Source organism: Chelmon rostratus, chromosome 21 (assembly GCF_017976325.1).
Source record: "Chelmon rostratus isolate fCheRos1 chromosome 21, fCheRos1.pri, whole genome shotgun sequence".
Taxonomy (NCBI): Eukaryota; Metazoa; Chordata; class Actinopteri; order Chaetodontiformes; family Chaetodontidae; genus Chelmon; species Chelmon rostratus.
In genome coordinates, this window is record NC_055678.1 from 9,990,050 (window position 1) to 10,015,775 (window position 25,726).

Here is a 25,726-nt window from a genome sequence, read left to right on the forward strand (position 1 = left end):
AGGATAGTGAATTCAGACAGGAGTCCAAATGAGTTAGGAAGTTATAATCAGGTGAAATCACACCACATAAGAACATTTTTTGTTGGACGAGGTTAATAACTTTTGCACATATGCACAATAACAAAATATACATTTTTTTCTTCTCAATTCATGCAACATTACAGTCTGCACAGTATTGTGGTAAAACTGGGTCTGCTTGCCAAACAGTAAACATGATTAAAAAATTAATAACAGCCACAAAATATGACCGAGTTCATGAACTTAAATGCATGATTTTAGCTGTAAGACATCACACTTATTGAGCAGATGTTAGCCTAATCAGGATGCAGCAGCCCAAGTGCAGTTAGAGCAGTCGCAACGCGCATGCGCGACACCAGTGCATCCCTCAAACAAAGTTAAATTTATCTAAAATAGACGTATTCATGCGTCATGCCGACATAAAAAAAAAAAAAAAACACCTCGGACTTTTCTGTATTTATGTGAGGGAAATGTGTCCTGTGCGATCATAGATACGAGCTTGAATCTGAGAGCCTCCCATTGACAGTCCAGCAAAAGAATTGAGTGCATTTGGAATATACTTAAAGACGGAAGTGAGCACTCCTGTTTTCCGATCGGGACCGTGAACGCTGCATGCATGTTAGTTTTTGAATGTTTATTTGCGTGTGTCATATATGCCTATGAGTTCATCCCGAAGATAGTTCAACGCTTTCATTTGCCTCCGAGTCTATCCCGTTGCGGCATGGCAGCGGCAGCGGAAAGGCCGGAGGAGTGTAGCCGGAGCAGCGGCGCACCGGGGGCGCGAACAGGTGACGGGGAACCGGAGGAGGCCGAGGAGTTCTCCTGCTCGGCCTACTGCTCCGAGCTCTCACGGCGGCAGAACGAGCAGAGGAAGGCGGGGCAGTTCTGCGACGCAACGCTGGTCTTCACCCCCGGCGGAGTGTCTGAGGAGAGGGTCCAAACCTTATCCGCCCACCGCTCGGTGTTGTCCGCGGCGTCGCAGTACTTCACGCTGCTGCTCGGCGGACAGTTTTCAGAGTCTGTGTCCGGCAGAGTGGAGCTGAAAGAATGGAGCTCCGCGACGGGACCAGACCCAGAAACAGTGCAGAGTGTCATACAGTTCATGTACACGGGAGAGATCAGGGTAACCACTGCTAATGTGCATGAAGTGCTGGAACTTTCTGACAGGTAATTTTGGTTTTAAAACCATACGTTTAATCTGAATCAGGTGTTTGCACACGGAAGTGCTGGGCATTTGTCCCACAGGTTGGGTGGTAAGTGAGCCACACCTTGTCTGTATCCTCATTCTGCCAGCAGGTGTGACTTCTTCGGAGTTCACACACCTGTGGACATTTTTTTAAGTTACAGGTCTCCATGTTTTCAGTTTGAGAACATCCGTCAGCAAAGTGCACTTGACTGGAATATGAGCCAGACTGTCAGACAAAGGCCTACATGTGGGATAAATGATGGCCCAGGTGTTGACCAGTGGCCTGCAACAATTATTATCATTATTATTTGATCCATAAGATGGCGAGAAATGTCTGTCACAATTTCCCTAAAAACACAAGATGACATATTTTAACTGTTTGTTTTCAAAATTCACATTGGAGAAGCTGGAGCCAGAGAATGTTTGTTATTGTTGCATAACAGATCACTCGATTGATCATGAAACTAGTTGCCAATTAAATGATTTTCTAATCGTTTTAGCATAAGTATGGACCATTACATAGCGACAGTATTACCAGAGTGATCTTGCAGGGAATAGAAGTGGCTCATATTTGCAAGTTATGCACTATGTCTCTATTGTTGAAGGCCTCACACCCCCACAGCACACCTACACTCATGTTAATTCCCATCATAACTGCACCTGACCTCAACCAGGGTGAAGGCCTAATCAGCCAGAATAATTGAAAACTAAAACTTTCAAAATATTTGTTTTTGGGATTAAAAATAGGATTTTTGATATTTCAAAGCATGAGCAAGGCAGGTGTAAATAAGAAACTCAACGATGGCTGAATTCCATTTAGCTGCATGGTCTTTTTATTGTGCATGCTGGCTCATTGATGTTATTGTCAGGTGTGAAAAAGGCGTGTTATGAACTACACATCCAGATAGTGGATTTCAACACGGAGACACTTAGATAGAACAGTTTACTTGATATTTTAAAGCAGCAATTTGAGGTGCATGTGAAGAATGCAGCCAGTTAGCTGCCATGTGGCCCCAAAAGTAAAAGCTGTTTGGTAGGAAGGTTTAACAAGTACTGAAGAAACAAGAAATATTATTTCTTTTTATACACGAATGGTCCGATAACTACGATGTGTTTCTTGCAGGTTCCTGTTGGCACAGCTGAAGAACTTCTGCGGAGAGTTCCTGATGAAGAAGCTGAGCTTGTCCAACTGTGTGGCGGTGCACAGCCTCGCCCACATGTACACCCTGGACCAGCTGGCCAAGGGAGCCTCCGAGACCATTAGGAGAAACTTCCACAAAGTTATCCGCAACGAGGAGTTCTTCACGCTGCCATTTCACCTGGTGCGGGACTGGCTGTCGGACTCGGAAATCACAGTGGATTCTGAACAGGAGTTGTTTGAGGTCATTGTGAAATGGGTGCACCAAAACTCAGAGGAGCGAGAGAAGCATTTTGAGGAGCTGTTCAGGCTTTTAAGGCTACCTCAGATTGCTCCTACCTACCTGACACGGGTGGTGAGAAAGGAACCCCTGGTGGCAAACAGTGCCGCTTGTTTGCAGCAGGTGTCTGACGCCCTTGAGGTCCATGCCGTTCGCCTTGAGGGCCTCAAGTCAGCTGATTTGGAGTGGGGCGCCTCCTACACGGCAGCATTCCAGCCACGTTTTGGCCAGAACATGGATGTGATCATGGTAGTGGGTGGTGTTTCTGAAGGTGGAGACTATTTGAGTGAATGTGTGGGCTACTTTGTCGCTGAGGACCGTTGGGTCAACCTGCCTCACATCCACAACCACCTTGACGGACACGCCATCGCGGTCACTGACAGCCATGTTTATGTGGCAGGCTCCATGGAGCCAGGCTTCGCCAAGACGATGGAGCGCTACAACCCCAGCCTCAACACCTGGGAGCAGGTCAGCAGCCTGAGCACCCGCAAGCACTCCTTTGGCCTCACATGTGTCAAAGACATCCTCTACAGCATCGGTGGTCATGGCAACTTCAGTCCGGGTTTTAAGGATGTCACCGTGTACGAGCCTGAGCAGGACGAGTGGCAAAATCTGGATCCAGCACCGAAGATACTACGAGATGTCAAAACAGTGAGCGTGGAGGACCGCTACGTGTATGTGATGGCCAGGACACCTGTAGACATTGACAGTGACGACGGACTGAGCACTTTGACCACTTGCTACGATACAGAGAGTCACAAGTGGCAGGAGGTGGACTCTTTACCGCTCATCGATAATTACTGTCGTTTTCAAATGGCTGTTGCATCCACCAACTTTTACCACACAGCTTGCTGCTGCGCCAAGAGCTACAAGGTGACGGTCGAGGCCGCTCAGCAGAAAATCAGCAGAAACGTCTCGGACGACATCCTCGACAGCCTCCCTCCAGAGGTCCTTAGCATGGAAGGTGCTGCTGTATGCTACATGGGTGAAGACATATTCATCATTGGAGGGTGGAGGAACAGCAACAACATGGACAAGCAGTACCGCAGGGAGGCCTACCGTTACTGTGCCGAGAGGAAGCGCTGGACACTGCTGCCGCCCTTACCTCAGCCGCGCTGCCGGGCCGCGGCCTGCCACGTTCGCATCCCGTACCAGCATCTGTACGGCTGCCAGCACTACCCCATGCCCCAGAACCTGGCTCGCCAGCGAGACCGCATGCAACAGATGCAGCAGCTCCATCGCCGCACCCTCACCCTGCGCAGGCAGCTGCAGTCTCAGATCGAATGTTGAGATCAAAAGCTGTGACGCTCTGCACTTAATCTGATGGTAAATGCCTTGTTGTTACCACAGGTCTGTCTCATTTTTTGCCTTTGCATTTTGAGGTGAAATGTCTGCATGGGTTTACATGGGGCTGTTTTGCAGGAAAGCAGGTTTGAAGATCCTTATGTTGGAATTATTGATGTTGAAAAAGAGGAATTAGCCAGACAAGCTGCTTGATTATCAGTCTTACATAATGATTTTGCCTTAGCTTATGCCTTACTTTTATTCTGCTAGTAAATGATACTGTGATTGCTGTGGCATTTCCTGAAAAAAGATTTTGATTTCATCGCTAAAGAGCTTCGCTTTTTATATGTGATCCGTGTTAACAACTAAATGATGTCAACATATGTTGTGGTGCAAGTCAGAGTTAAACTATGGCCGTTCTCAGTGACAGTTTTCTGTGAAATTTGGTGTCCATGTAAAGGAAGTGTCTACATTTGTTGTGATGTAAGTTAGAAGAAAACGACAAGTTGTCAGTTTGCTGATCATGAAGACGCTGTAACAACCAGCTGAGAAAGGAAGTGTGATCTTTAACTTTACTCTTCTCACTACTTGCATCTAATTTCTCTTCTACCTCCAGTTTCCACCTTGATTTTACCTTGTCTGCACCGTAGAGATTGAAATATCCAACTGTTGATCGTATGTTGTGTGTGCCCCACTTGAACTAGACAATCATTTATCAGAATTTTTGTAGCAAGAATTAAGTGTTGAGCAAAGCACATATTGGGGAACAGGGTGTTAAGTGTTTGCCCCTCCTTAAAACATAAGCCCCCTTAATGTAGTGTTGCACTAAACTATGTGCACTAAAACAGCTTTTCACAGATTTTATGGCCATTCCAGTAGATGTGTATAAATGTACATGATTTATTTCTTAAATATTTCAGTGGTCAAAAATGCTTTATTTGATTTCCAAACTTGTTCAGTTTCTTCAAAGACCAAATACCACTTTAATAATGACGAGAAGTCATTTTTGGCTCTATATCTATTTGAATGTGTTTTGTTGGCTTTAGTGGAGTCATTGGGTTTGTTCTGCTGTTGTGCTCCTGGCAGAATTTGCGTTGCCTCTTACTCAGTGGAATAGAGCTCATGTTCACATATGGACATGATCTCTAATGTGGGAAGACTACAAAATGTATGAAACACATTAAACCAGGGGGCTGATATGCTTTTGTGCTTGGGTCTCTACATGTTTCCAATTGTGCCATAAAACCCCAACTGCTCCTTATTGATACAGCTAAATTTGTTCTATTTTCTGCACTAAAGATGCTTGAATTGTACAGTGTTGCTTTTTTTTAGTATAATCCTCTGACTCAAAACACAGTGTTGTGTGGACCAGCTGCTGAGCTCTGTGTATTTCTCCATTACTGCTGAATGAAAATAATTTGATCGGTTATGCATGGAGGTTTTGAATTTTCAAGACTTTCCTCATGTCACATGCACACAACCACAGGATTACTGCAGAATGCAACAGAGCACACAGACACATTTTAGTGATTGGCGGTAGATTATTAATATCACATTTGAGGCTGGGTTTCAAGCACAGGTTCTTGTCCCAGTTTGATCATTGAAGAGTTTAGATAAAGTATTTGCCAGTGCCATATATACATATTTCATGCAGCCACATGTACTGTTACATATTGTGTCATATTGTGTAGGCACAATAGCTGCAAGTGTACAGACATTTGCAATAAATGAGAAACAATGAAATCAGTTTGTTGTCATCTCTGAAGATACCTACCTATCCATCCATCTTAAACTAAACCTTTTTCTTATAACACAGGTTATTGTGATTTCAGTGGTCTATATGGAACAGATAAGTTTCATGAGTAACACTCATGACAAATGGCTTTTTTTTAAAGGACCAGTGTATTTACAACAATTGCACTTTAGGAAATCATAGAGATGTCACTGAATGTTATTACTTTATGGAAGCTAGGTGGAAATGTATATGAAAAACCACTAAAATATTGATGATTGCAGCTGTAATCTAAGTGTTGTCCTGATATTTGTGTCCTTCGATCTGAGGATTCAGACACACATAGACATTCTGCAACATGCTGATAAATTTTGAATTTACTGTTGCCACTTTATCAGTGACATCAGTCATTAACATCAATTTTTAATTTGATTCTATTACAATTTATTTTATTAATTATTAATTCAATGTTTAATATGATACATGTATTTTTTTAATGTGATATAATTTGGTACCAGGGCAGACACGACCTCAGGGAGGTAGGAACTGAAGTGCGTCGGAACTTTTCTGCTTCTCACGTAGAAGTAGGGGGAGATACAGCGGGGGGAACAAGCAGAGAATGTAAACAAGTTCAAGCCAACGGTCACGTATACATTATTTCATTACTATATCGTTTTAGATATATACAGCATGTCCTTCAACATTTTGTGCGCCGTTTGAAAATGGTAAGTTGTAACGGTCCGCTGTTACGTAATCACTGCAGTCATATACAGAAGGAGCTAGCTAGTCAAACAGGCGTTGAAAAGTTAAATTATTTGCACATTTGGTTTGGTAAAACAACGAGGTACAATGTGTTTGTATCAGTCAAAGAAAGGGTACTTTTGTACCACGATGTGAAATACCACTGAACACAGACATTTAATCCCAATGTGCTGCTTTTTGAGGCAGTTTGTAACGTTAGCTGTACGTTAACTATAGCCTTTAGCTTATCTTCACTGTTGTTTGAAGTCAGTAAATTAGGCCTAATTAAAGGTTTTATGTTAAAACAAAAGTGATATGAATTTTCTTAAAATAACAGCTCAGTTTAAACGCAGGTGAATGTAGCTTTATTTAGCTACGTTCTTATCACTCGAAACTTTGTTGTCCATATTATATGTTTGCTTGTGATAAAATGCCACATTTTTGTTTGTCCAGCTAACCTGGCTAAAAGGCTCATCTGGGTTTGGCTCAGAAGTAATTTAGTTCAACTGTACCAATGCACTCTATTTTGCCAAGGTACCAAATTACCATGTCCTGGAAAGTCTTTAATTATAATTAAATTGTAGACCTGTAAAATAAAAAGAGTTCCCCTCGGCTTTACATGCAGATATACCATATTCCCTGGATCTACACACCTGTGCGGACTGTCCTTGCAATCTGGCACCAGCTGACTAAGACCGAGGTGAGGAAGCTTTACATTGTTAAGTAAACATAATTCGGAGTTGAAAGGGTAACATAAAACATATTACAGTAAAAAGCCTCCCTGCTCTCATCCTTCCCCTGACACTATGTCTGGATAAACACTAAATGAAATAATAACAATAAACTGTGTTGTGCTCAGATCCCAGAGCTGGCCAAGTGCTCGGTGCTGATGAGGGAACGCAGCAGAGTGGAGGAGACCATCCATGCCATGCACGGTGCAGGTGCAGGCAGCCTGCAGGTGAGTGTACTGCAGTATCATCTCATTAGGAGTGGGAATATACACTGAATCTAATAAAGGAAATGACACCAAATACAAGGCTTCTCTGGATATAAGGAGGCAGATGGTGATACTGTAGCCACTGGTCAATCATGCCCATGTTACATACCACTTGTATATGAACACCAGAGATTATACTCCATGGTAGATAGTCCAGACAAGGGCATTTCTTTAAAGTTTAAGTTATAGTAACTGAAATTATATTTGATTCCTGCTCCATCTGCAGAATTTTAGAACTCAAAGGAAGGCAGATTACTGAGAATCTGTCTTGACAGTAGTCCACTTGTTTGTGCATCTGATTTTCATTCATAAATTTTGGGAGTTGTGAGCCTATATGAAATAAATATGAAAACTCAAAACTAAACCCTGCCCCGTCTGAACCAAAGAACATTGTACCCTATGTGTGTTTGCTCAGTTCTAAATTGTCATTCTTGCTCAGGTAATCTCAGACTTTGATATGACACTGACCAGATTCGCCCACAATGGCAAGAGAGTACCCACCACGCACAGTAAGCACATGGGCCACAGATAACTGGCTCTTTGAAATGATAATTTGTCCTTTCTTCTGCACTTGTGTTGACATTTGTGTCTTGTTCCTCTGAAACTCTTACAAACCTGCTTTCCTTGCTTTTGGCAGACATCCTCGATAACCGGTTGTTGATCAATGAAGATTGCACTAAAAAGGTAAACGTGCAACAGATGTAAGGTCATTAAGTGTATAATTTAAAAGATAATGGATCCGTTTTATACTTGTTGTAAACATTTTATACAGTTGTTTCTGCTGCAGTAACTGTAGCTCTTTGTCTTCATGAACTGCTAGATAAACATATACCTCGTATATCAGCAAGTACATGCTAATACAGCCCTCACAGGTGGTCTGGAAGTATATGTTCAGTATGTTTTGTTGGTCCGCTGTAGATGAGGGAGCTGTTGAACACCTACTATCCCATAGAAATTGACCCGAGCAGGACTGCTGAAGAAAAGCTGCCTTTCATGGTGGAGTGGTAAGAAACAGACACACTGATGTACATAATAACCCCTGCCTAGTTTAATTTGGGGTTTGTCATATGGTAAAATTAATGTGTACTTTGACAATGAGTAATCACATACTAGTCATTTTTCTCAGTGTTGTTTGGACCAGTTGGACTCCAACATTTTACACATAATTTTTCAGAATTTTTTTCAGTATTTGAAACTCTAGTTCCTGAAAGGACTAAAGCAGGCATGTCAAACCAATTCCATAAAGTGGCTGCAGGTTTTCGTTTCAACAAAGGAGGAGCACACCAGGCTGGAATCAATTGTGCAATGTGCTCCTCCTTGGTTTGAACGAAAACCTGCAGCCGCACTGCCCTTTATGGAATCAGTCTGACATGCCTGGACTAAAGAAAAGTCAATCACACCTAATGGAGGTATTACATTTGTCTTGTGTTGCTCTGTGCAGGTGGACTAAAGTCCACGAGCTGCTGATTCAGCAGAGGATCAGGAAGGACATGCTGGCCCAGGCTGTCAAGGAATCCAGGGCTATGCTCAGGTACACACTGTGCTAAAATTTCATATTGAACAAGATGCTCCTTCTTTAGAGAAAACCTAATTTATCCACAACTAATAATAGTAAAACATTGTAGAATTTTTGGTTATTAATTTTGCTCAAGGCTTGCAGTTGTATCCATATATAAAGCAACATTAAAAGCTTCTTTGAAAGAATGACAATAACTTTATTGGTTAAAACGTATTTCTTCTTATTTTACTTTTAGATTATGGAATAATCCACAAAAGTTGGGACACTGTGTAAAATATAAATAAAAACAGAATTTGATCATTTGCAAACAAACTGTGTTTACCAACAACCGTTTTTCGAAATGTTCCTGAGCTCATGTAGTAATCTCCTTCATACAATCATGTGTTTAATCAGCTAGTGAACCTCGCTCCATCCTTGCTTGTGAGTGACTGAGCCTTTCCAGGATGCTTCTTTCATACCCAATCATGATACTATCACCTGTTACCAGTCAACCTGTTTACCTGTGGAATGTTCCAAACAGGTGTTTTTGCTTCATTAAATTCAGAATCGGCAGATATTTGCAAAAATCAACGAATTTGATGAGGTAAAACTATTACAAGAATATCACATTCTCTTGTCCCAGCTTTTTTGAAACCTGGGTTACATTTGCTCAGGATGATTAAAACATGTATTAAGGTGTGTAGTAATTTAAACTGGTGGTGTTTTCTCAGATAGTTGTTGCTTCTTGTGTTAATGGGTGGTGTGTGTGATCTCTTCAGGGACGGCTACAAAGTGTTTTTTGACCGTCTGGAGGAGCACCAGGTCCCTCTGTTGATCTTCTCAGCTGGTGTTGGAGACGTCCTGGAGGAGGTGATTCAACAGAACCACGTCTTCCATCCCAATGTCCGCATCATCTCCAACTACATGGACTTCGACAGGACTGTGAGTTTGACCACACATGACTTTACAGGGATTTCATACCATGAGCATTAGTTTATGAAATGCCATGCATAATTTTTAAATAGTTGAGAAGATCTCCCACTGCTTTTTTTGCTGCCCCAGAGCAATACACAATATCAGTGAAGGTTTCATTGGTTTATTAATTAATATAGTGAAACCAAACCGTCAGTTTATTGATTTCCAGACATGAAAAACAGTAGCAGAATAAAGGAATTACAGCAAGCAACTATGAGGCTAATGGAATAGAAGCAAACAGTATTACCCATGTGGTATTTTCCATCATGATTTGTTGTATGTCTGTTTATCATGTTACTCGTCTTGGCTGCTAACAGTGTTCAGAAAACATTCTAAATAAGTTAATGCACCTTTAGTGCAACATTACCATCGATTTTATATGAGAACCAACATGATTTTACTCCATCAGCTTCAGTCTTTGTATGAGGTTAAAGCACAAACTCAAGGTACTTTTCCTTAACTTGAGTGTTTCCATTTTATACGACTTTATAGCTCTACTCTACTACATCTTAGATGCAAATATTGTACTTTTTACTCCACTACATTTATCTGACAGCTTTAGTTACTTGTAACTTTGCAGATTACAATATATCATACCCTTTCTGTCCAGTGAAAACCCAGTATTTCCAAATTTAGTTTTTGTTTCTTGATTGTTTCTGATAAACTGAAGGATCAAGTGTTCCTTTATGAGCTGGGAGAGTTCTCCTCTTTGATTCACTGGAAAATACATCATCATGAAGATGAAAACGGGTTGTTTTTTCTGAGCTCATGAAAGGTTGACTTTTTAGAGATGCGTGGTTCTCACAGGACAGCGATGCTACAAACATATGATGATCTTGATGAGAACACGATGCATTGCTGTGGATTGAACTACCCAACAGTATTAAAAGTAGTTAAAATGAGCTCAACCTTAAACATCTACAGCAGTGAAATGCAACATACACATTAATGCAACAGTGATATTAATCCAAAAATATCATAATAGTAAAACAGTGTCAGGGAGCATTTTACTGCATAATTAATCCTTTTACTTTTTGCTGATAATACTAACAAACTTTTATTTAAGGTTGTTAATGCAGGATGTTTATTTGGAGTAGAGTATTTTCACAGTGTAGTATTAGTATTTCTTCTACCACTGGGTTACAGTAATCTTAACTGAACATTGTCTTGTTAATAAGGGGGTCCTGCGAGCCTTCAAAGGCGAACTGATCCACACCTTCAACAAGAGGGAAGGGGCTCTGTCCCGTGCAGCTGGCCTCAGAGAGCTGCAGGGTCGACCCAACGTGCTGCTGCTGGGAGACTCGTTGGGAGACCTGACCATGGCTGACGGGGTGTCTGAGCACCAGAACATCCTCACCATCGGCTTCCTCAACGACCAGGTCAGAATAATGTACAGTGTTATCCCGGGATTCCTTACATCAACACATTGAGCTTCTGAACTTGGGCCTTAGCTGTTGTTGTGTCTCAGGTGGAGGAGAGAAAAGAGTTGTACGTCAACTCCTTCGATATCGTTCTGGTGAAGGACGAGACGATGGACGTTCCCAACGCCATCCTCAGGTACATTACCTCATCGAGAGACAACAAGTAAGACACACAAGAAGAACCGGACACTTTATGACAACATACGCACAGATGGACTTGTTCACTCCATTCACCATGGTGCATGCTAGACAATCATCACTTACCTCAGACCAGACCTTGAAACTGGACTTTTTCGCAGCTGCGTCTGCTGGAGTGGTTAATAGAGCAGATCACTCTTACTCTGAAGTCTTTTTATTTTTACACTCTCAGTGTTTTGACCTGTACTTACTGTATGTCCAAGCCATCCTACCAAAATCCAAAGGTTTAAAAGATCTAAACTAGGTCATGCATTTGAACCTTAATTTTGAAGAATGTGGTTTATTTCAGCCTCATTACAGACTATTAGAGGAGTAAAACTGTCTCCTGAAATCCCCAGGATGTCTTGATAGAAACTGTGCACAACAATAGCAATATACCACCGTAACCGAACTCAGTGAAGGCAAGAATTTATGTTGTCTTGTTTCAAGTACAGCAACTCAGCAACCTCTTAAATGTCAGCGTAAACATTGGCAGAGTGTTTCTAATTTTCTGTCCTCTTTTCACTCCTTTTTAGGTCAGAAAAATTTCTCATTTATACATACTAAATATTACTTAGCAGTACGAGGACAGACTTTTACATGAAGCCGTGTGATTTCTAAATGTTTCTTGATCTTTCATGTATTCTACTTCATACTGTTGCGGTGTGTTGTGTGTGTACTGTATATGAATACTGTGTACGCTGCAAGAACTTGTTGCTCATGTCTACACATACTGTACACATGAATCCTCAGTTAACTTGCAGGGTGCAGCGAACTTGACAGTGATGCTATTAGTCTTTAAGATATTCTAGCTGCTAATAAGTAAGTTATTCTAACCATTTTTTTTTTTTACCTGTGACATTGAAGACAAACACATTCATGCCAGTGATCCCAAGAAGGGAACACATACTCTGGGATGATCGTGTTCCCAATGAGTGTTTTGTCTTTCAGCTGAAACACTGTGGCTGCTGTAAATTAGGACTTAACAATGAGCGAGTTGCACTTAATATAGGTGTTGTCAATATAGATGAATATGGACCAACTTGTAGTGAGCTAACTAACGCGCAAGGTATAGTTCACATTTTTAAAATGTGATAAATGTATCACATGTTGGCGTTTAGTCGCAGTAAAATGCAGGAAAATAATGATGATGAATTCCTTGACTATTTTGAAAAAACATGTTTTAGAAGTCACAAGTGACTCATTAAAATGTGAACTATCCATTGAATCAACATTTTCATCACTGTATCCTACTAATGTCTGACAGCAAGGTCGTCATTAGATCGATGGCGGTCATTCATGTTGTCGCTTTTAAATTCTTTTTACTAGTGATGCATCAATCGCTAAAAGCCAGTATCCAATAGTTTCTCACCAATTTCAACTAAAACCAGTGTATTTCTTAGTCTTAGTAGACATGTAGGTGTAAAATATGTTGAACTGTACTTTTACTAATTTGACCCTAATGACACACTGTTAGGACACGATCATTTAAAATCCTTCTGCTGAAAAGTCATTGATCCCCAATGATGCGATTCTCCAGCTGATTCTCTTCTTTTGCAAAGAAATCGTGTTTTAGACTTTTAGAGTAACTTATTAGTCATCATTATTGCTTCAGGAGAAGCAAAGATATTTTCTTTGTTCCACGTACTCTTCCTCCAATAGTACCCACAATGCAACTTGCCCCCTGACAAGGAGACAAGATCCATAAACAGACTTTGATGTGTCAGATTGGCGCACTTTCCCTTTAGTTGTGACATTGAGAAATGCAACTCTTGAACCAAAAAGTGCAGCTTTAAAAACAACATTTTTTACAGTGTATGTATTTTTTGAATCTCTCTTTTTGTCATAAATACAGGTGCAGTTTTGTCAGACATTGATTTCTTAAGCTTGGTACAAGTCCTAGAAAAAAATGAAACAACTGTCATTTTCTTACAAATATTTTAATCAATGTGACTTTCAGGGACAAATAAAGGTGCTTGTTTGGTTTTCTGAAATACAAAAATCAAAAACAAACATACAACACAAAACTCCACAAAAAGACCCTTTGCACTTGTTTTCCTGTCACTTAAAAAGACTGTCCAATGTGGTACAGAAAGTATTAAACCATGATGCTGCGTGGGAAAAGTCTCTCATTGCTTGTTTTTTAAGGTGTTGGGGTTTTTCCCTGAGAGAGAATGAAAGGGTTTGTCCTGTTCACAGCTCCTCGTGCCTCACGTCTTCCCTTTCCTTGTCCTCCTCTACCTTCAGTTTGAGTTCTTCGGCGGTGATCACGCCGTCCTTGTTTCGATCCTGGTTGTTGAACATGTCTGCAATAACCTGCTCCATGACGAGTCCGGGCTTTATACGACCTTTGCCTTCTGCCACCTGCAGCTTGATGAACTCCCCGAACTAAAATGAGATAAAAGGGTGTCACTGATTGTTGGAGAGCCCTGGTGGACTTTTCCAGAGATGGTCTGAGATATTGGCATTAAGGAAAACACCACAACCCGCCCACTTTTCACCTGTAGTGTCCAGCTTAACTGGTCAACATGTGGTGAAGGTCAGTGACAGCCTGATATTTTACATGAGCATTGTTTAAAGTCACCATGAATTGCAGCTTTAATGACCGTCATGAGTGTGAAGGACACTTGCCTCCTCTTCTTCTTACTGATGCATTTTCACGTTACTCAGTCCGACCTTGTAAGATTGCTGTCGTGACTTATTCAGACACGAGACAGACATGTTGACTTTTGTCAGATTAACGTAAAGAGGTTCATTTAGTGGCTGTTCTTGAGCTTTCAGTCACATCACATGATCTTCATCAGCATATGGAGTTCGCTTTGTGCCTGTCAGAGCATTTTCAGGACATGTTTTGGATACTGGCTTCCTTACGGTGCTTGGAAAAGGACTCTGGAAAATTGACAGCACATTTCCATGACAACCAGGCAACTATCTGCTGATGAAGATCAAGAGATATGATTGAAAGCTCCAGATCAGCCACTAAATGGACCTTGAGGTGAGATTATTTACTCATCTGCTGTTTCCAAGGTCAAGAATGCACCTTGACTGTCAATCATGTGAATTATTGTGTTTCTGGGGTATAATGACACACCAGCAGTATTGTTCTTGATAAAACCACCAGATGGTGCCAACGTGACGAGTTTTCAACTCCTAGTGGGTTGATCATAGGCACCACTGATTTTACTCTATTTTAAATCTATGCTGTTTTACAGTTTAATTTTACTCAATTTCGGAGGTAATATTATAGTATATTGTGCTTTTTGCGTCACTTCATTTCTGGGTGTAGTGTAGTTGATAGCTAATTTGCAGATTGTACTACTTTTGATTCTAAAAAGTACATTTTTGTCTGAATGAATTGTCACTTTCGTAAAATTTAGTCAAATCATCAATGTGTACTTGTAATGGAGTACTTTTACACAGAGGTATGGCTATTTTTAGTTAAGTAGAGGATCTGAGCACTTCTTCCACCACTTCTTATAAGTCCCTTATTAAAACTAACAGGAACAAAATGCATGAATTAAGCAGTGGACATGTAGGAGCTGGAACATTTAAGTCAAACTATGTGAGTAGAGATTTCACAAAATTAAGTCAGTGCTATAAAGCTGCCACCCTCTTCTGTCTGCTTATTGAAGAATAAATACGTTTATGGGTCCATCATGTGCCGTGTGAGACAATGCAGGTTGTGGTCACACCGTCAGCAGTAACGTACCTCCTCCTGCAGCACCTCGTTGTTCTTGTTGCTGTCCAGGGCTTCGAACAGGTTTGCAGGACTGTCCTGGAGCCACACGAACAGGTAGCCGGGCGGCACTCCCTTCTCTAGGCTCACCAGTTCAATGTCAAAGATCAGCACAGCACTGCTTGGCACACCAGTGGCTGACGGATGGAAAGCAACAAAAACACTGCATGAGTATTAAACCCCTTTACCCGTGTGTATGCAGAACTACTTTATTGTCTGGAACAGAGTCTACATGCTTTAAGTCATAGCTAAGAGCTGTTTTGAACATTAACTTTAGCATTATTCAGTTTTAAATTTTCACTTATTTTTGAACTAAAGACCAAAATGAAGAACAATTGAAGTTAAATTCACAAGTATAGCTCAGGACTTTAAGAGGCCTGTCAGGGTTCAAAATAAGAAAAAAAAGTCTAGTCTTCTAAAAAAAAAAAAAAAAACCCTGATATTGTGATATTTATACATTCTTCATGCTAACAAATGACATTTAGATGTGAAAATCGTCTCATGAAAGTCTGACATCAAACTAAACATTAACTTCTACAAACAAAAAATGGTTCTTATGTTTTAGATGCAGCCTATTAAACAGTGTGGTGATCTTTCAAGTCTCACCTCCTTTCTCTCCGTGGCCGAGGTGAGGCGGCACCGTCACCACCCTCTTCTCTCCCACGCACATGCCTCTCAAGCCCTCGTCCAGCCCGTCGATCACCTTGTTCGACCCCAGCACTGCATCCTGAAGGTTCTCGAAGTCGTGTCTGAGGACAAGGTTGATCCGACAGATTAAAGTGGTTCATTCATTTATACTGATCTAAAACATATATTGGCTGTCTGGGGTGGGGGGGGGGGGACTCACGAGGAGAAGAGTGGCGTGCCGTCCACCAGGGTGCAGTTGTAGTGGTAGTGGACGAGGTCGTTCACCTCGGTGGTCACGTTACACGACTCGGGTCTGTAGGTGATCTGGATGCCGACTGTGTCGTTGGGGTTGTGGAAGTCGATGACGTGGATGTCAAACACCAGCACAGCCGACGGGGGGATGACGTTACCTGGACGGACCACACGTAGCTATGGTAACGCGCAGTGACTGCTGGTGTTTTTACCTTTCAGTTATACATGAGGACCTAAGTATGTGACTGTTATCTGTTTGTCCAGTCATAAAATCATTAAGTCAGATTATCAGGCTCATTGCAACTCCTCATCACTTTCATTGTCGTTTAAACTGTCAATTAATTTCTTCAAGTAATCTTTCAGTCCAGAAAAATTAGTTAATTTATATTGCTATAAAGCACAAATCCTGGTATTTGAGAGTGTTGGACCAGCAACTGTTTGGCATTTGATAAATTAATGATTCTGTCAATAAACTGATCATTTCAGCACTAATATTTACTAAATAATAACTGCTAAAAATGCTGTTTATCTTCTTCATTTCTATTAAAATCCCATCACCTTGTCTTTCTGATTTTTATGTTTACTTGAATAGTGAAAAACTGCTTTCAGGAATCTGTATGAAATATCTATTTAGTTTATGTTCTACCCAAAACCTAAAAAAAAAAAGCTATTTCAGAAGGATTTCAGCGGGTTACTTTTACAGACCTTTAGCTGTGTCAATGCAAGTCATTACTAAATCAGTTCAGACAGCTTACTGCTAACTGCAGGAGAAGCTGCACTAACTTACCTGCTCCTTGCTCTCCATACGCCAGGTGTGGAGGGATGATGACCTTCCTCCTCTCCCCGCTGCAGACTCCCAGCAGGGCCTGGTCCATGCCTGCGATCACATACCCCATCCCGATGTAGGTGTTGTACGTGCTATTCCTCTGGTAGCTGATGATGATGAGCACGGTTTATTTTCAATTATTAGAATTAGGCTGAAGCTACTCCTCCAAACGACTGCAACATAACTGACGCGTGACCTGAGCTCACCTGGTGTCAAAGGTGACTCCGTTCAGGAAGGTGCCGTTGTAGTGGTACCGGATGTAATCCCCAGCCACAGACCTGCGCGTGCACGACTCAGGCACCACCTGGTCCTCAATGGTGACGTTGTCCTTCGGGTTATGAATGTCCACCAACAGGACATCAAACACCAGGGTCGCCTGGGAGGGAATCTCTGTACCTGGAGAGCAGAGGGCAGGTGGAGAATTTCACACTTCACACTTCACAGCTTCCAGCATCCACAAACAGGTGGTTTGCTATAGAGGGGGGTTTTATTTTGGTGGTTTGGGGAAAGCAGGAAGTTAAACACTATAAATAAAGAAATAGGAATCTGAGCCAAATTTTGAACTTTTAGATGAAGAATGGCACAAGACGTGTGTACATTTACACAAAACAAGTAACTGATTAAATATGACATGACTGGACATTTGAGAGTATAATATGTTGTGTTGTATTAGTGCTGCAGTTCTCATTTTAATATATGAGCATCGTTGTATGTTCCATTTTACATTAATGATTTATGGGATTATTCAAATTATCCTTGGCTTTGGCCTGCAATCTTCAAATGGTTAACTCTATTTTCTACCTTAAAGGTGCTTTGTGGACTTTTCTTGTAAACAAACAAAAGTTATGTTTACATTCTCAGTTTCTCGCCAGAACACACTGTGTATATCCCCGAGGCCTAACAAACACGATGAGCGGATTTCTTCCCTCATTAATCATGTGGAAAGCTATTTACATTATGCTGAGTTGTGCATCGTTTACATCCATTTAGTTACATGTGCGTCCTCACGTAAACAAACAGGGACCCACTCCTAAAAGCATTGCTCCGTAGCGGTAGCAGCTCGTAGTGGTAGGCTAGGGGGGGCTCTAAATGCTTTGAAGACATACAGTATGTGTATCATTTTATTGAGGTGTGATTTCTGGGATTAGTCTGTTGACTCCTTGTCCTTGTAAGAACGAAAAGTCATCATTCTCTCACCTGATCCTTTTTCTCCGTAAGCTTTGAAGGGTGGGATGACAATATGTCTGATTTCTCCCACGCACATGCCCAGCAGGCCCTCATCCATGCCTTTAATCAGCCAGCCCTCGCCCACTAAGGTGTCGTGGGTCTGCTTCCTGGTGTAACTGCGTAAGGCTCATACAAGCGCAAAGTCAAACACACAACATACCTGGAATAACACAGTACAAACACAAGAGAGTTGCATTCATATCAGGCTCCGTTGCAGAGATTCAGATAAGAATGAGCTCCAAAGAAGGACCTCTTCACAGACTGGGGGGGTTTGCTCATCACTTTCTGTACTGTTTCATGCAAAGGTCAGCAGTTTGTTAGAGCACTTTAGACAGGAAGCCTTTCCCCCCAAACGGCAACCGTCATCTGAGTCAGAAATCACCTGGAGTCGAAGCCGGAGCCGTTGAGCAGAGTGCCGTTGAAATGGTAGCGCACAAAGTCAGTGCGCATCACAGAGCGTTTGCAGTCTTTGGGCGTAGTGATGGTTTTAGTGACAACCAGGTCGGCTGTGTTCCACAGATCCAACAGGTGGATGTCAAATACCAGGGTGGCGTCCGGAGGAACAACATCGCCTGTAAACATGATCAGATGAAGGTTAGGATGCACTTACACTGCAAAGACACCAGCATTAAAGGTCCAGTGTGTAGGATTTAGGGGAATCTATTGGCAGAAATTTATTTTAATAATAGTAATTGTGTTTTCATTAGTGTACAATCACCTGAAACTAAAAAGTGCTCTGTTTTTGTTACCTTGGAATGAGCTCTTTATATGGTTGGTTGCAATCTGAAACTTCACTGCTAGGTGCCACACATTTAAATTACAGGATAATGTATTCATGATGCACAGCAGGGTTATTATTATTGTTTTTGGTTGTTGTTGTTTGTTTGTTTTTTTACCAGGAAAATCTGTTAAAGTTTGGCATATTTAAACTTGTCTGGTCATAATATTCAGTGAAAAAAAAAAAAAAATCTAAATTAGATATATTTTATTTAATTTATTTAATATTCCAGGTTTACATGTTGTTTTCCCTCGCTGCTTCTCTGATGTTCGCCCTATGTCTCGCTCCTCCATTGATTCAGTAAATTAAGGGATTATTTCGCCTTAACGAGAGTTAATGGTGATTGTCGGAACAGCGGAAGATGAACCAAGAAGGGTTTGGTGAGTTTTATTTTGTTCCTGCTGAGTTTGAATGAAGTGTGTTTTACGATGATAAAATTACTGTTTCTGTAAGTGGAGTCTGGTGGCTTTGGCGCGAGCAATATAGTGGCTGTTTGTGGTTAAACAAAAAGGATCTTACTTTTTTTTTTTTTTTTAAAGCATCCCTTCCATAATGTTACCAGACACTATGAGTAACAATCTGTGGCAAAAACAAACACTTTTAGTGGACGTACATTGATGCCAACGCCCGGAAGAATTACATTGCAGGGAGTTATAGCTGCCGGCTGCAGCGCTCTCAGTCAATACTGGACCAATGTGATTAATGGTTTAGAATGGCTCTTATAATATACACATTTTTTGGACAATGTTTAACTTTATACATTAAATTGTGCTCATTTTTGACACTTTTCTGAGTGTTTTATTTCTTTTAGACTGGGTGGGTTAAAACTTCCATTTAATCATATCAATAATTAGCCTTTAGGAACTAAAACTTTTAAGACTAATGGCCTTTGGACTTGGCTGTTCTTTGCATTCCAGTGCTAATTAGCGAATGTTAGCATGCTAACATGCTAAACTAGGATGATGAACATGGAAAACATTATACCTGCTTAACAACAGTATGTTGGCATTGCATGGTTAGCATGTTAGCATGCTAATGATAGCATTTAATGAAAAGCACAACTGTGCCAAAGCACAGCCACACAGCTGCACATGGCTGTAAAAACTCTTGTTGGTATTTATTTATTATTTCACATGGACCTCAACACTTGCAGCTGGTATGAAAAGTCTGCCAAACAGCAACATAGTCTCTGAGAAGACGGGGGCCCAGGGGTGAAATTCTGCTATGATCCAGGTGTGATGTATACTAGGTAGTTCGTAATCATTTTCAATAGATGTACATTTTTTAAGGGTATGCACTGTATAAGCATAATATCAGCTGAAATCTTAATTAAAACTACATTTTGACACAGAGGCCCTGAATAAGACACGTTATAATACATGCGTTAAGTGTGCACATTAACAAATCTGTGATTAAGTTCGCCACACAGACACCCTGGAGTCTTCAGGGCCCCTGAGGGTCCAGGGCCAACCGGAAATCTGAACTCCTGATGACTCTGGGAAATCTGCTGTGCTGCATCTAAGGGTTTCAAAAATCATAAAACCTGCAGCGCAGCTCCCACTAGTGCAGAAACAGAATGTCATTTTTTCTTTACCTGCACCGGTGCTTCCATAGGCCAGGTGGGGCGGGACGGTGATAGTCCTGCGCTCATTCACACACATGCCCTGCAGACCTTTATCAATGCCAGCGATGAGCCGGCCCTCCCCGAGCAGGCCCACCTTGGCGTCTCCTCTCTGATGGCTGTGAAGGAGGTTGACAAAGACAAAGGAAATGTCAGCAGTGGGTCGATTAACAGAGGATGTAAACTCTGGAGAAAAGGCTAAATCTTAAATGCATGCATGTGAATGTTCATTAATAGATTTTTGCAAATGTCATTACATCTTTTTTCTCATGACCCTGCTGCTGTGGCTCAACCAAACTTTGCATCCGACTGTGCTGCCACTGCATCATAATTACCCAAACTAAAATGAATGCTTTCAGGATTTCAGATGCGGATGAACTCACCTCGAGTCAAATGTCTTCCCGTCGACAAACGTGGCGTTATAGTGATAGCGAACATAATCCCCAGTTTTCGATTCTCTGGAGCAGACTTTGGGGATGAAGTATCTGTCCACGACTACATCTCCTAGCACGGGACTGGGATTACACTCCATGCAAGACCACGTAGTGAGGAGGAAAAGGGCAACGCAGCGGGAAAACATCTTCATGGGATCACGTCAGATAACTTAGAGGTATTAAAGACAATAAACAATAAAAACAACTGGCGCAAATTAGACCAATTTGAGGCCTACAGCAGTATGCGCGCTTTACGCGGAGGGCCGAGGCTGCGGATCTGGAGCAGGGCAGCGGTGCCTGAGTGCTGTAAACGTGGACAATCTCCAGGTTGGTGTGCAGAGTTTTAACACAAGGAAGGAATGTCGGATTCGGGTGGGAGGCTCCTCCGGTAAGTTAGCCACAATGAAGTAGAAGAGAAACGAGCACTACTTCCTTAAAAAGTAAAAGAAGATCCCAATAGAGGGGAGGTTTTGTGGCTGGAAGGAGACATCAAAGTGCATGTTACTTCCTCGCTGCTCTACTTTCAGAATAAATTAGGAGTGACTGTGATCTGTACTGGAGATCTGAGGGTTTTCTTCGGTGAAAGTAAAATATTATGACATATTTTAACTTTCACTTTTCAAATGTGTCGATTTCCGCTTTTATTTTGAAAACACAATCGCCATTTGTTCTGTTTGGTTTGACTCTTCAGCACCGCTGTATACAGCTGCGGGGCGCAGAGAGATCCGCCTCTCTGGATCAGCCTCTCAGCCGTAAAGTGGCCTTTAGAGCCCCCAAAGTTTCAGTTTTTTCATTAATGCCGTGAAAGTTAGCGGTAGAGGCGCTCTGAAGGTGCGATGAAACGTCCAAAGACTAGTCTAGTCTGGCATCCAAGAGCCGTCTCCAATATCTCAAATCCGCTACATGACACTACAGAATGTGTATTATATCCCAAAACCCCACAGCAGACGTCTCATTCAATCCCGTTATAGTAAACTTGCAAGAGTGAACAATGAACAACATTAAAGAGGAGGATGCGCTCAAGCGGTCACTTTTACGCACGGCTATTTTTGTGCCAAATAAAGGAACACAGCAGTGCTGGACAGCTGTCGGCCCTTGCTGAGAAACCCGAGACGGTAACCTCTGAAAGGCCCAATCCCGAAATTCCCACAGACCCCTAAGCGCTTCAGCAGACCACCACACAGACACTGGAAAAGTTACCAGCAGGAGGAAGACAGAAGAAGCGGAGTAATATGTCGGATATTATCTTATCATGGTTGGATTTTGCGTACGAGGGTACGCGCTACTGCTTAGTTTGACCTTTATGTTTATGTCAGCAGCACAATATGAAAAATACAATTTCAGAAGTTTCCCCGAGGAGGAGCTCATGCCCCTCACCGCTGCGTATGGATTGGCTTTGGACCATTACGCAGCAGAGAACTGGACAGAATCGATCAAATATTTGGAATTGAGCGTCCTGTCAGAAGAAGTGCAGGGCGAACTTCCCCGCGCTGCAGCTCCCTGTCCCCGGCAGACAGATCCTGGAGGACTTCAGAAGAAGATCCCCTTACAGATATCTGCACTTTGCGCACTCCAGGGTGAGACACTCTCTTTAAGGACACCTTATTTCAATACATCACACCAGTAAAACTAAAGTTATTGACATTAAACACACAGCATAATATATAGTGCATGGCATTTACTGACAAACTTAAGGCTACACTTATATTTATTCCATTAAACCAGTGGATGTGAAGGTGTGGTCCTGGGATGTCAGGGATCCTTGAACAGGATTTCAGGTATCACCAGCAAAACGAGCAATGGTACAGATGCATTAAAAATCTGAAGAAAAATGAAGAAATAATAGGAAATATACAAAAAGTCACATTCTAGGCAAGAGTGCCTTTAGAGAAAAATGTGAAAATGAGAGGAAGATGCAAAGTGTTTTAATCAGTGAGGCTGCTGTGTTGAAGGTTGCTGACTGACAGGGTTCAGAACTGTGGATCTGGCTCGGGACCACTGCCATCACCCTCTATCTCCAGTCCCTGCATATATAAACCCAACAAATAAACATTCTTAAATATAAGACAATAAGCAAAAATATCTGCAGGTTTTAAATACAGCCAAATGGAACATCACTGGTCTTCCTAACAGCAGCTGAGGTAATTCAGTGTTTATCTTGCAGCTGAATGACCTGCAGAGAGCTGTCCCGTGTGCCTACACCTTCCTCCAGAAGAACCCCGGGGACCAGGAGATGCATCAACTGATGGAGGAGTACGAGAGCCAGTACGACCTGAGCGGCTACCTCACCGACCACGAAGAACAACCGTATGAGGTGAAGAAAAGCCAGCTCAGTCCTTCATGAATCACTGTCTGTAAAGAATGCACAGCATACTAGAGAGTTACAATACTACACAAACAGCAGCAGAACTATTCCCAGCAGGCTGCTGCTCTCCTGCCAGCTGTTTCTATCATTCCCTCAGGAGCCTCTGACGGTATCACTCATGCCCTTTACAGGCCCCCTTTCTCAGAGGAGTGAAACTCATCAGTTCAGGTGACTACAGCGGCAGCGTTGAACACATGGAGGAAGCGCTGAGGCTCTACCTGCACGAGTATGACCTCTGTCAGGCAGACTGCGAAGGCATCAGTCAACTTTCACCAGATAGTGACTTCTACACGATCATAGTAGGTCAGTATGCAGTATTTAAAACGGCAGAAAAAGAGCATCAGAACGAAAAGGTAACACTAGTGAGCGTCCGAGAGAGACCGTGAAAGCAGCAAAACTTTGTTTTAAACAAAGTTCAGACCTTGTTTTCAGGAATGTGTCCATGTTCTGGTTGGTTAGTGGTGGAGAATACATTTACTTTAATACTCCCACTTTCTACTTTTGCATTTGTCTAACAGCTCTAGCTACTACTTTAGATTAAATAAGGTAACTGTGTAAAGTAGTAGTAGTAGTACACACTGATGCATCAGTATTAACAATCTAGTAATGTCATATATATATTAAAATAACAGCTGAAGGGTGTATTTTTTTTACAATTTTTAATATTTGCTGATAATACTGCTATACATTTACTTCAGTAGGATTTTGAATACAGGATATTTACTTGTAACAAAGGGTATTTTTAATTAAGGGTCTGAATACTTCTTTTGTCACTGTCTCTGCTTTAATTTTGCAGCAGTCTTACTCATCATCTCTGCTTTCACACAGACGTCTACGTTGACGTATTACAGTGTCAGCTGAAGTGTGAAGAAAACTTGATGCCTAATGTTGGAGGATATTTTGTGGAGAAATTTGTGGCCACTATTTACCACCACCTCCAGTACGCCTATTATAAGTGTAAGTTTTCTATCAGCAACTGGGCCTTACATCACCGAATGACACTTTTATATACCGTTAACCCTCATCAACACTCGTCTGTGTCTGCCGTCCTCTCCGACCAGTGAACGAGGGCCGCAGTGCGGTGCCCTGTGCGTACAGCTACTTCCTGTTTGAACCTGAAGACCGGGTCATGGAGCAGAACCTCCAGTATTATAAAGCCTACAGTGAAGAATGGGGCCTTCGGTCTGACCACTTCACACCCAGGATGGTGAGAGGAAAGCTCTGTACATGGCCGAGATGCAGCTCGATACTGTCGAGTTAAAGCAGTTCATTTAATGTTTGTTTTAACAGGAAGCGCTCAAACACTACAACCAGACTGTCACTCAAAAGCAGATGCTGACGTTTGCAGAGAAGTACTTAAAGTTGGATAATGAGGTGAGATTAAGGTCATTTTGAATTGTAGTTATTTTTCTGTGTTCTATTTCCTGTGATTGTCCCAAATATTAGGAAGAATCAATTTTGAGGCTACTTGACACAGAATGACTTTTCCTAGTGTTGCTATCCTGCACTGACGTGAGAACAGAAGGCTTGTTTGCTGTCTGAAACAGCTGTGTGATGTTTATTTGTGTTATTTCAGGATCTTTTTGGACCAGAGGAAGCTGCACTTTTGGCCTCCGTGTCTCCTGATGTTGAGTTCGAGGGGACGGGAGACTACGAGGAGTCCATCTATGCTGACTGGAGGCAGCCGAAGGGCAAAGGAGACGCTGGGGAGTCAAATATCTGAAGAGAGCTGAAAGCCAGGATTTACACATCAGTCGATCTGATGTCTTCCATCCTCACAGTTTGGTTGAATTATTATTTGTATTGATTCAGTATCATGTAGTAACTAATCAAGTCAACAGTCAACAGACACACATCCACACAGCCAGTTATTCAGATATGTTTTAATTTGTACTTTAATATACAGTAATATGAGTATTTACATAGAAAGCTAATACTGGTTACCTTCCTGTAAGACTAAATGATGTTGACCTTCATGTGAGAATGGTGCCAAAATCCTTTGATGAGTCTGACTGCGATGTGCGTGGCGGTAAACACAGTGTGACCTTTCAGCCAAGTCTGTCCTTGAGTATTAGAGTTTATACAGCGAGTGTATACGGAATAAAGAGTTTACGTATGATTAAAGGGATACAGTGACATTTTAATTTCCGTCTGTGTTGAAAAAATTCTGAGAAGATTTTGACCTCACCTGAATAAAGTTAGCATATTTCTATGACAAAGTGCACTGTCAGTTAGGAATGTCATTGAGCCTTTTTATTGACTTCCACTCAAAATGTCAACATATTCCTTTAATGCTACTGGCAGTGTAACTTGGATCATCTCTTCTGGCACCTGTGCTATTGTACAGTTCCTCGTTGTGATTGGTGAGCAGCCTCTGTGTATAACATCAACCACAGGCGCACATCTTCTGAAC

The 25,726-nt window shown here is 41.8% G+C and overlaps 3 protein-coding genes and 1 pseudogene across 6 annotated transcripts; 3 read left to right on the forward strand and 1 right to left on the reverse strand.

Annotated features, from left to right (window-relative positions):
- The first annotated feature begins 579 nt into the window (after positions 1-579).
- Positions 580-5,685, forward strand: klhl11 (kelch-like family member 11). The gene is made up of 2 exons (XM_041962433.1): positions 580-1,185; positions 2,328-5,685. The coding sequence occupies exons 1-2, from the start codon at positions 635-637 to the stop codon at positions 3,910-3,912; spliced, it is 2,136 nt and encodes a 711-aa protein (XP_041818367.1). The 5' UTR covers positions 580-634; the 3' UTR covers positions 3,913-5,685.
- Positions 3,868-14,130, forward strand: LOC121624638 (7-methylguanosine phosphate-specific 5'-nucleotidase-like). 4 transcript variants are annotated; one of them, XM_041962438.1, is made up of 11 exons: positions 6,280-6,363; positions 6,833-6,913; positions 7,005-7,079; positions 7,239-7,337; positions 7,816-7,885; positions 8,014-8,060; positions 8,295-8,380; positions 8,818-8,907; positions 9,654-9,816; positions 11,028-11,228; positions 11,318-14,130. In XM_041962438.1, the coding sequence occupies exons 4-11, from the start codon at positions 7,269-7,271 to the stop codon at positions 11,435-11,437; spliced, it is 846 nt and encodes a 281-aa protein (XP_041818372.1). In that variant the 5' UTR covers positions 6,280-6,363; positions 6,833-6,913; positions 7,005-7,079; positions 7,239-7,268; the 3' UTR covers positions 11,438-14,130. The 4 variants fall into 4 exon arrangements, with proteins under 4 accessions (XP_041818371.1, XP_041818370.1, XP_041818372.1 ...); XM_041962437.1 differs by lacking the exons at positions 6,280-6,363; positions 6,833-6,913 and adding an exon at positions 3,868-3,948; XM_041962436.1 differs by lacking the exon at positions 6,833-6,913 and having other exon boundaries at positions 6,250-6,363.
- On the reverse strand, positions 13,367-21,308 carry fkbp10b (FKBP prolyl isomerase 10b). Its single transcript, XM_041962434.1, has 10 exons — positions 20,898-21,308; positions 20,488-20,633; positions 18,498-18,687; positions 18,086-18,231; positions 17,095-17,284; positions 16,850-16,995; positions 16,031-16,220; positions 15,790-15,932; positions 15,157-15,320; positions 13,367-13,835 (listed from the first exon to the last, which is right to left on the reverse strand). The coding sequence occupies exons 1-10, from the start codon at positions 21,098-21,100 to the stop codon at positions 13,641-13,643; spliced, it is 1,713 nt and encodes a 570-aa protein (XP_041818368.1). The 5' UTR covers positions 21,101-21,308; the 3' UTR covers positions 13,367-13,640.
- Positions 21,309-22,117: 809 nt separating this feature from the next.
- LOC121624637 lies at positions 22,118-25,495 on the forward strand (annotated as a pseudogene).
- The last annotated feature ends 231 nt before the right edge of the window (positions 25,496-25,726 follow it).

Bases quoted from the DNA above. Each gene is read 5' to 3' on its own strand.
- klhl11 (XM_041962433.1), top strand. From the start codon at position 635: ATGTTAGTTTTTGAATGTTTATTTGCGTGTGTCATATATGCCTATGAG. The intron at 1,186-2,327 runs GTAATTTTGGTT...TGTTTCTTGCAG, and splicing joins GTGCTGGAACTTTCTGACAG to GTTCCTGTTGGCACAGCTGA.
- LOC121624638 (XM_041962435.1), top strand. From the start codon at position 6,999: ATGCAGATATACCATATTCCCTGGATCTACACACCTGTGCGGACTGTC. The intron at 7,886-8,013 runs GTAAGCACATGG...TGCTTTTGGCAG, and splicing joins GAGAGTACCCACCACGCACA to ACATCCTCGATAACCGGTTG. The intron at 9,817-11,027 runs GTGAGTTTGACC...CTTGTTAATAAG, and splicing joins ACATGGACTTCGACAGGACT to GGGGTCCTGCGAGCCTTCAA.
- fkbp10b (XM_041962434.1), bottom strand. From the start codon at position 21,100: ATGAAGATGTTTTCCCGCTGCGTTGCCCTTTTCCTCCTCACTACGTGG. The intron at 17,285-18,085 runs GTGAGAGAATGA...TCTGCTCTCCAG, and splicing joins TTACGGAGAAAAAGGATCAG to GTACAGAGATTCCCTCCCAG. The intron at 16,221-16,849 runs GTAAGTTAGTGC...TGGTCCGTCCAG, and splicing joins GTATGGAGAGCAAGGAGCAG to GTAACGTCATCCCCCCGTCG.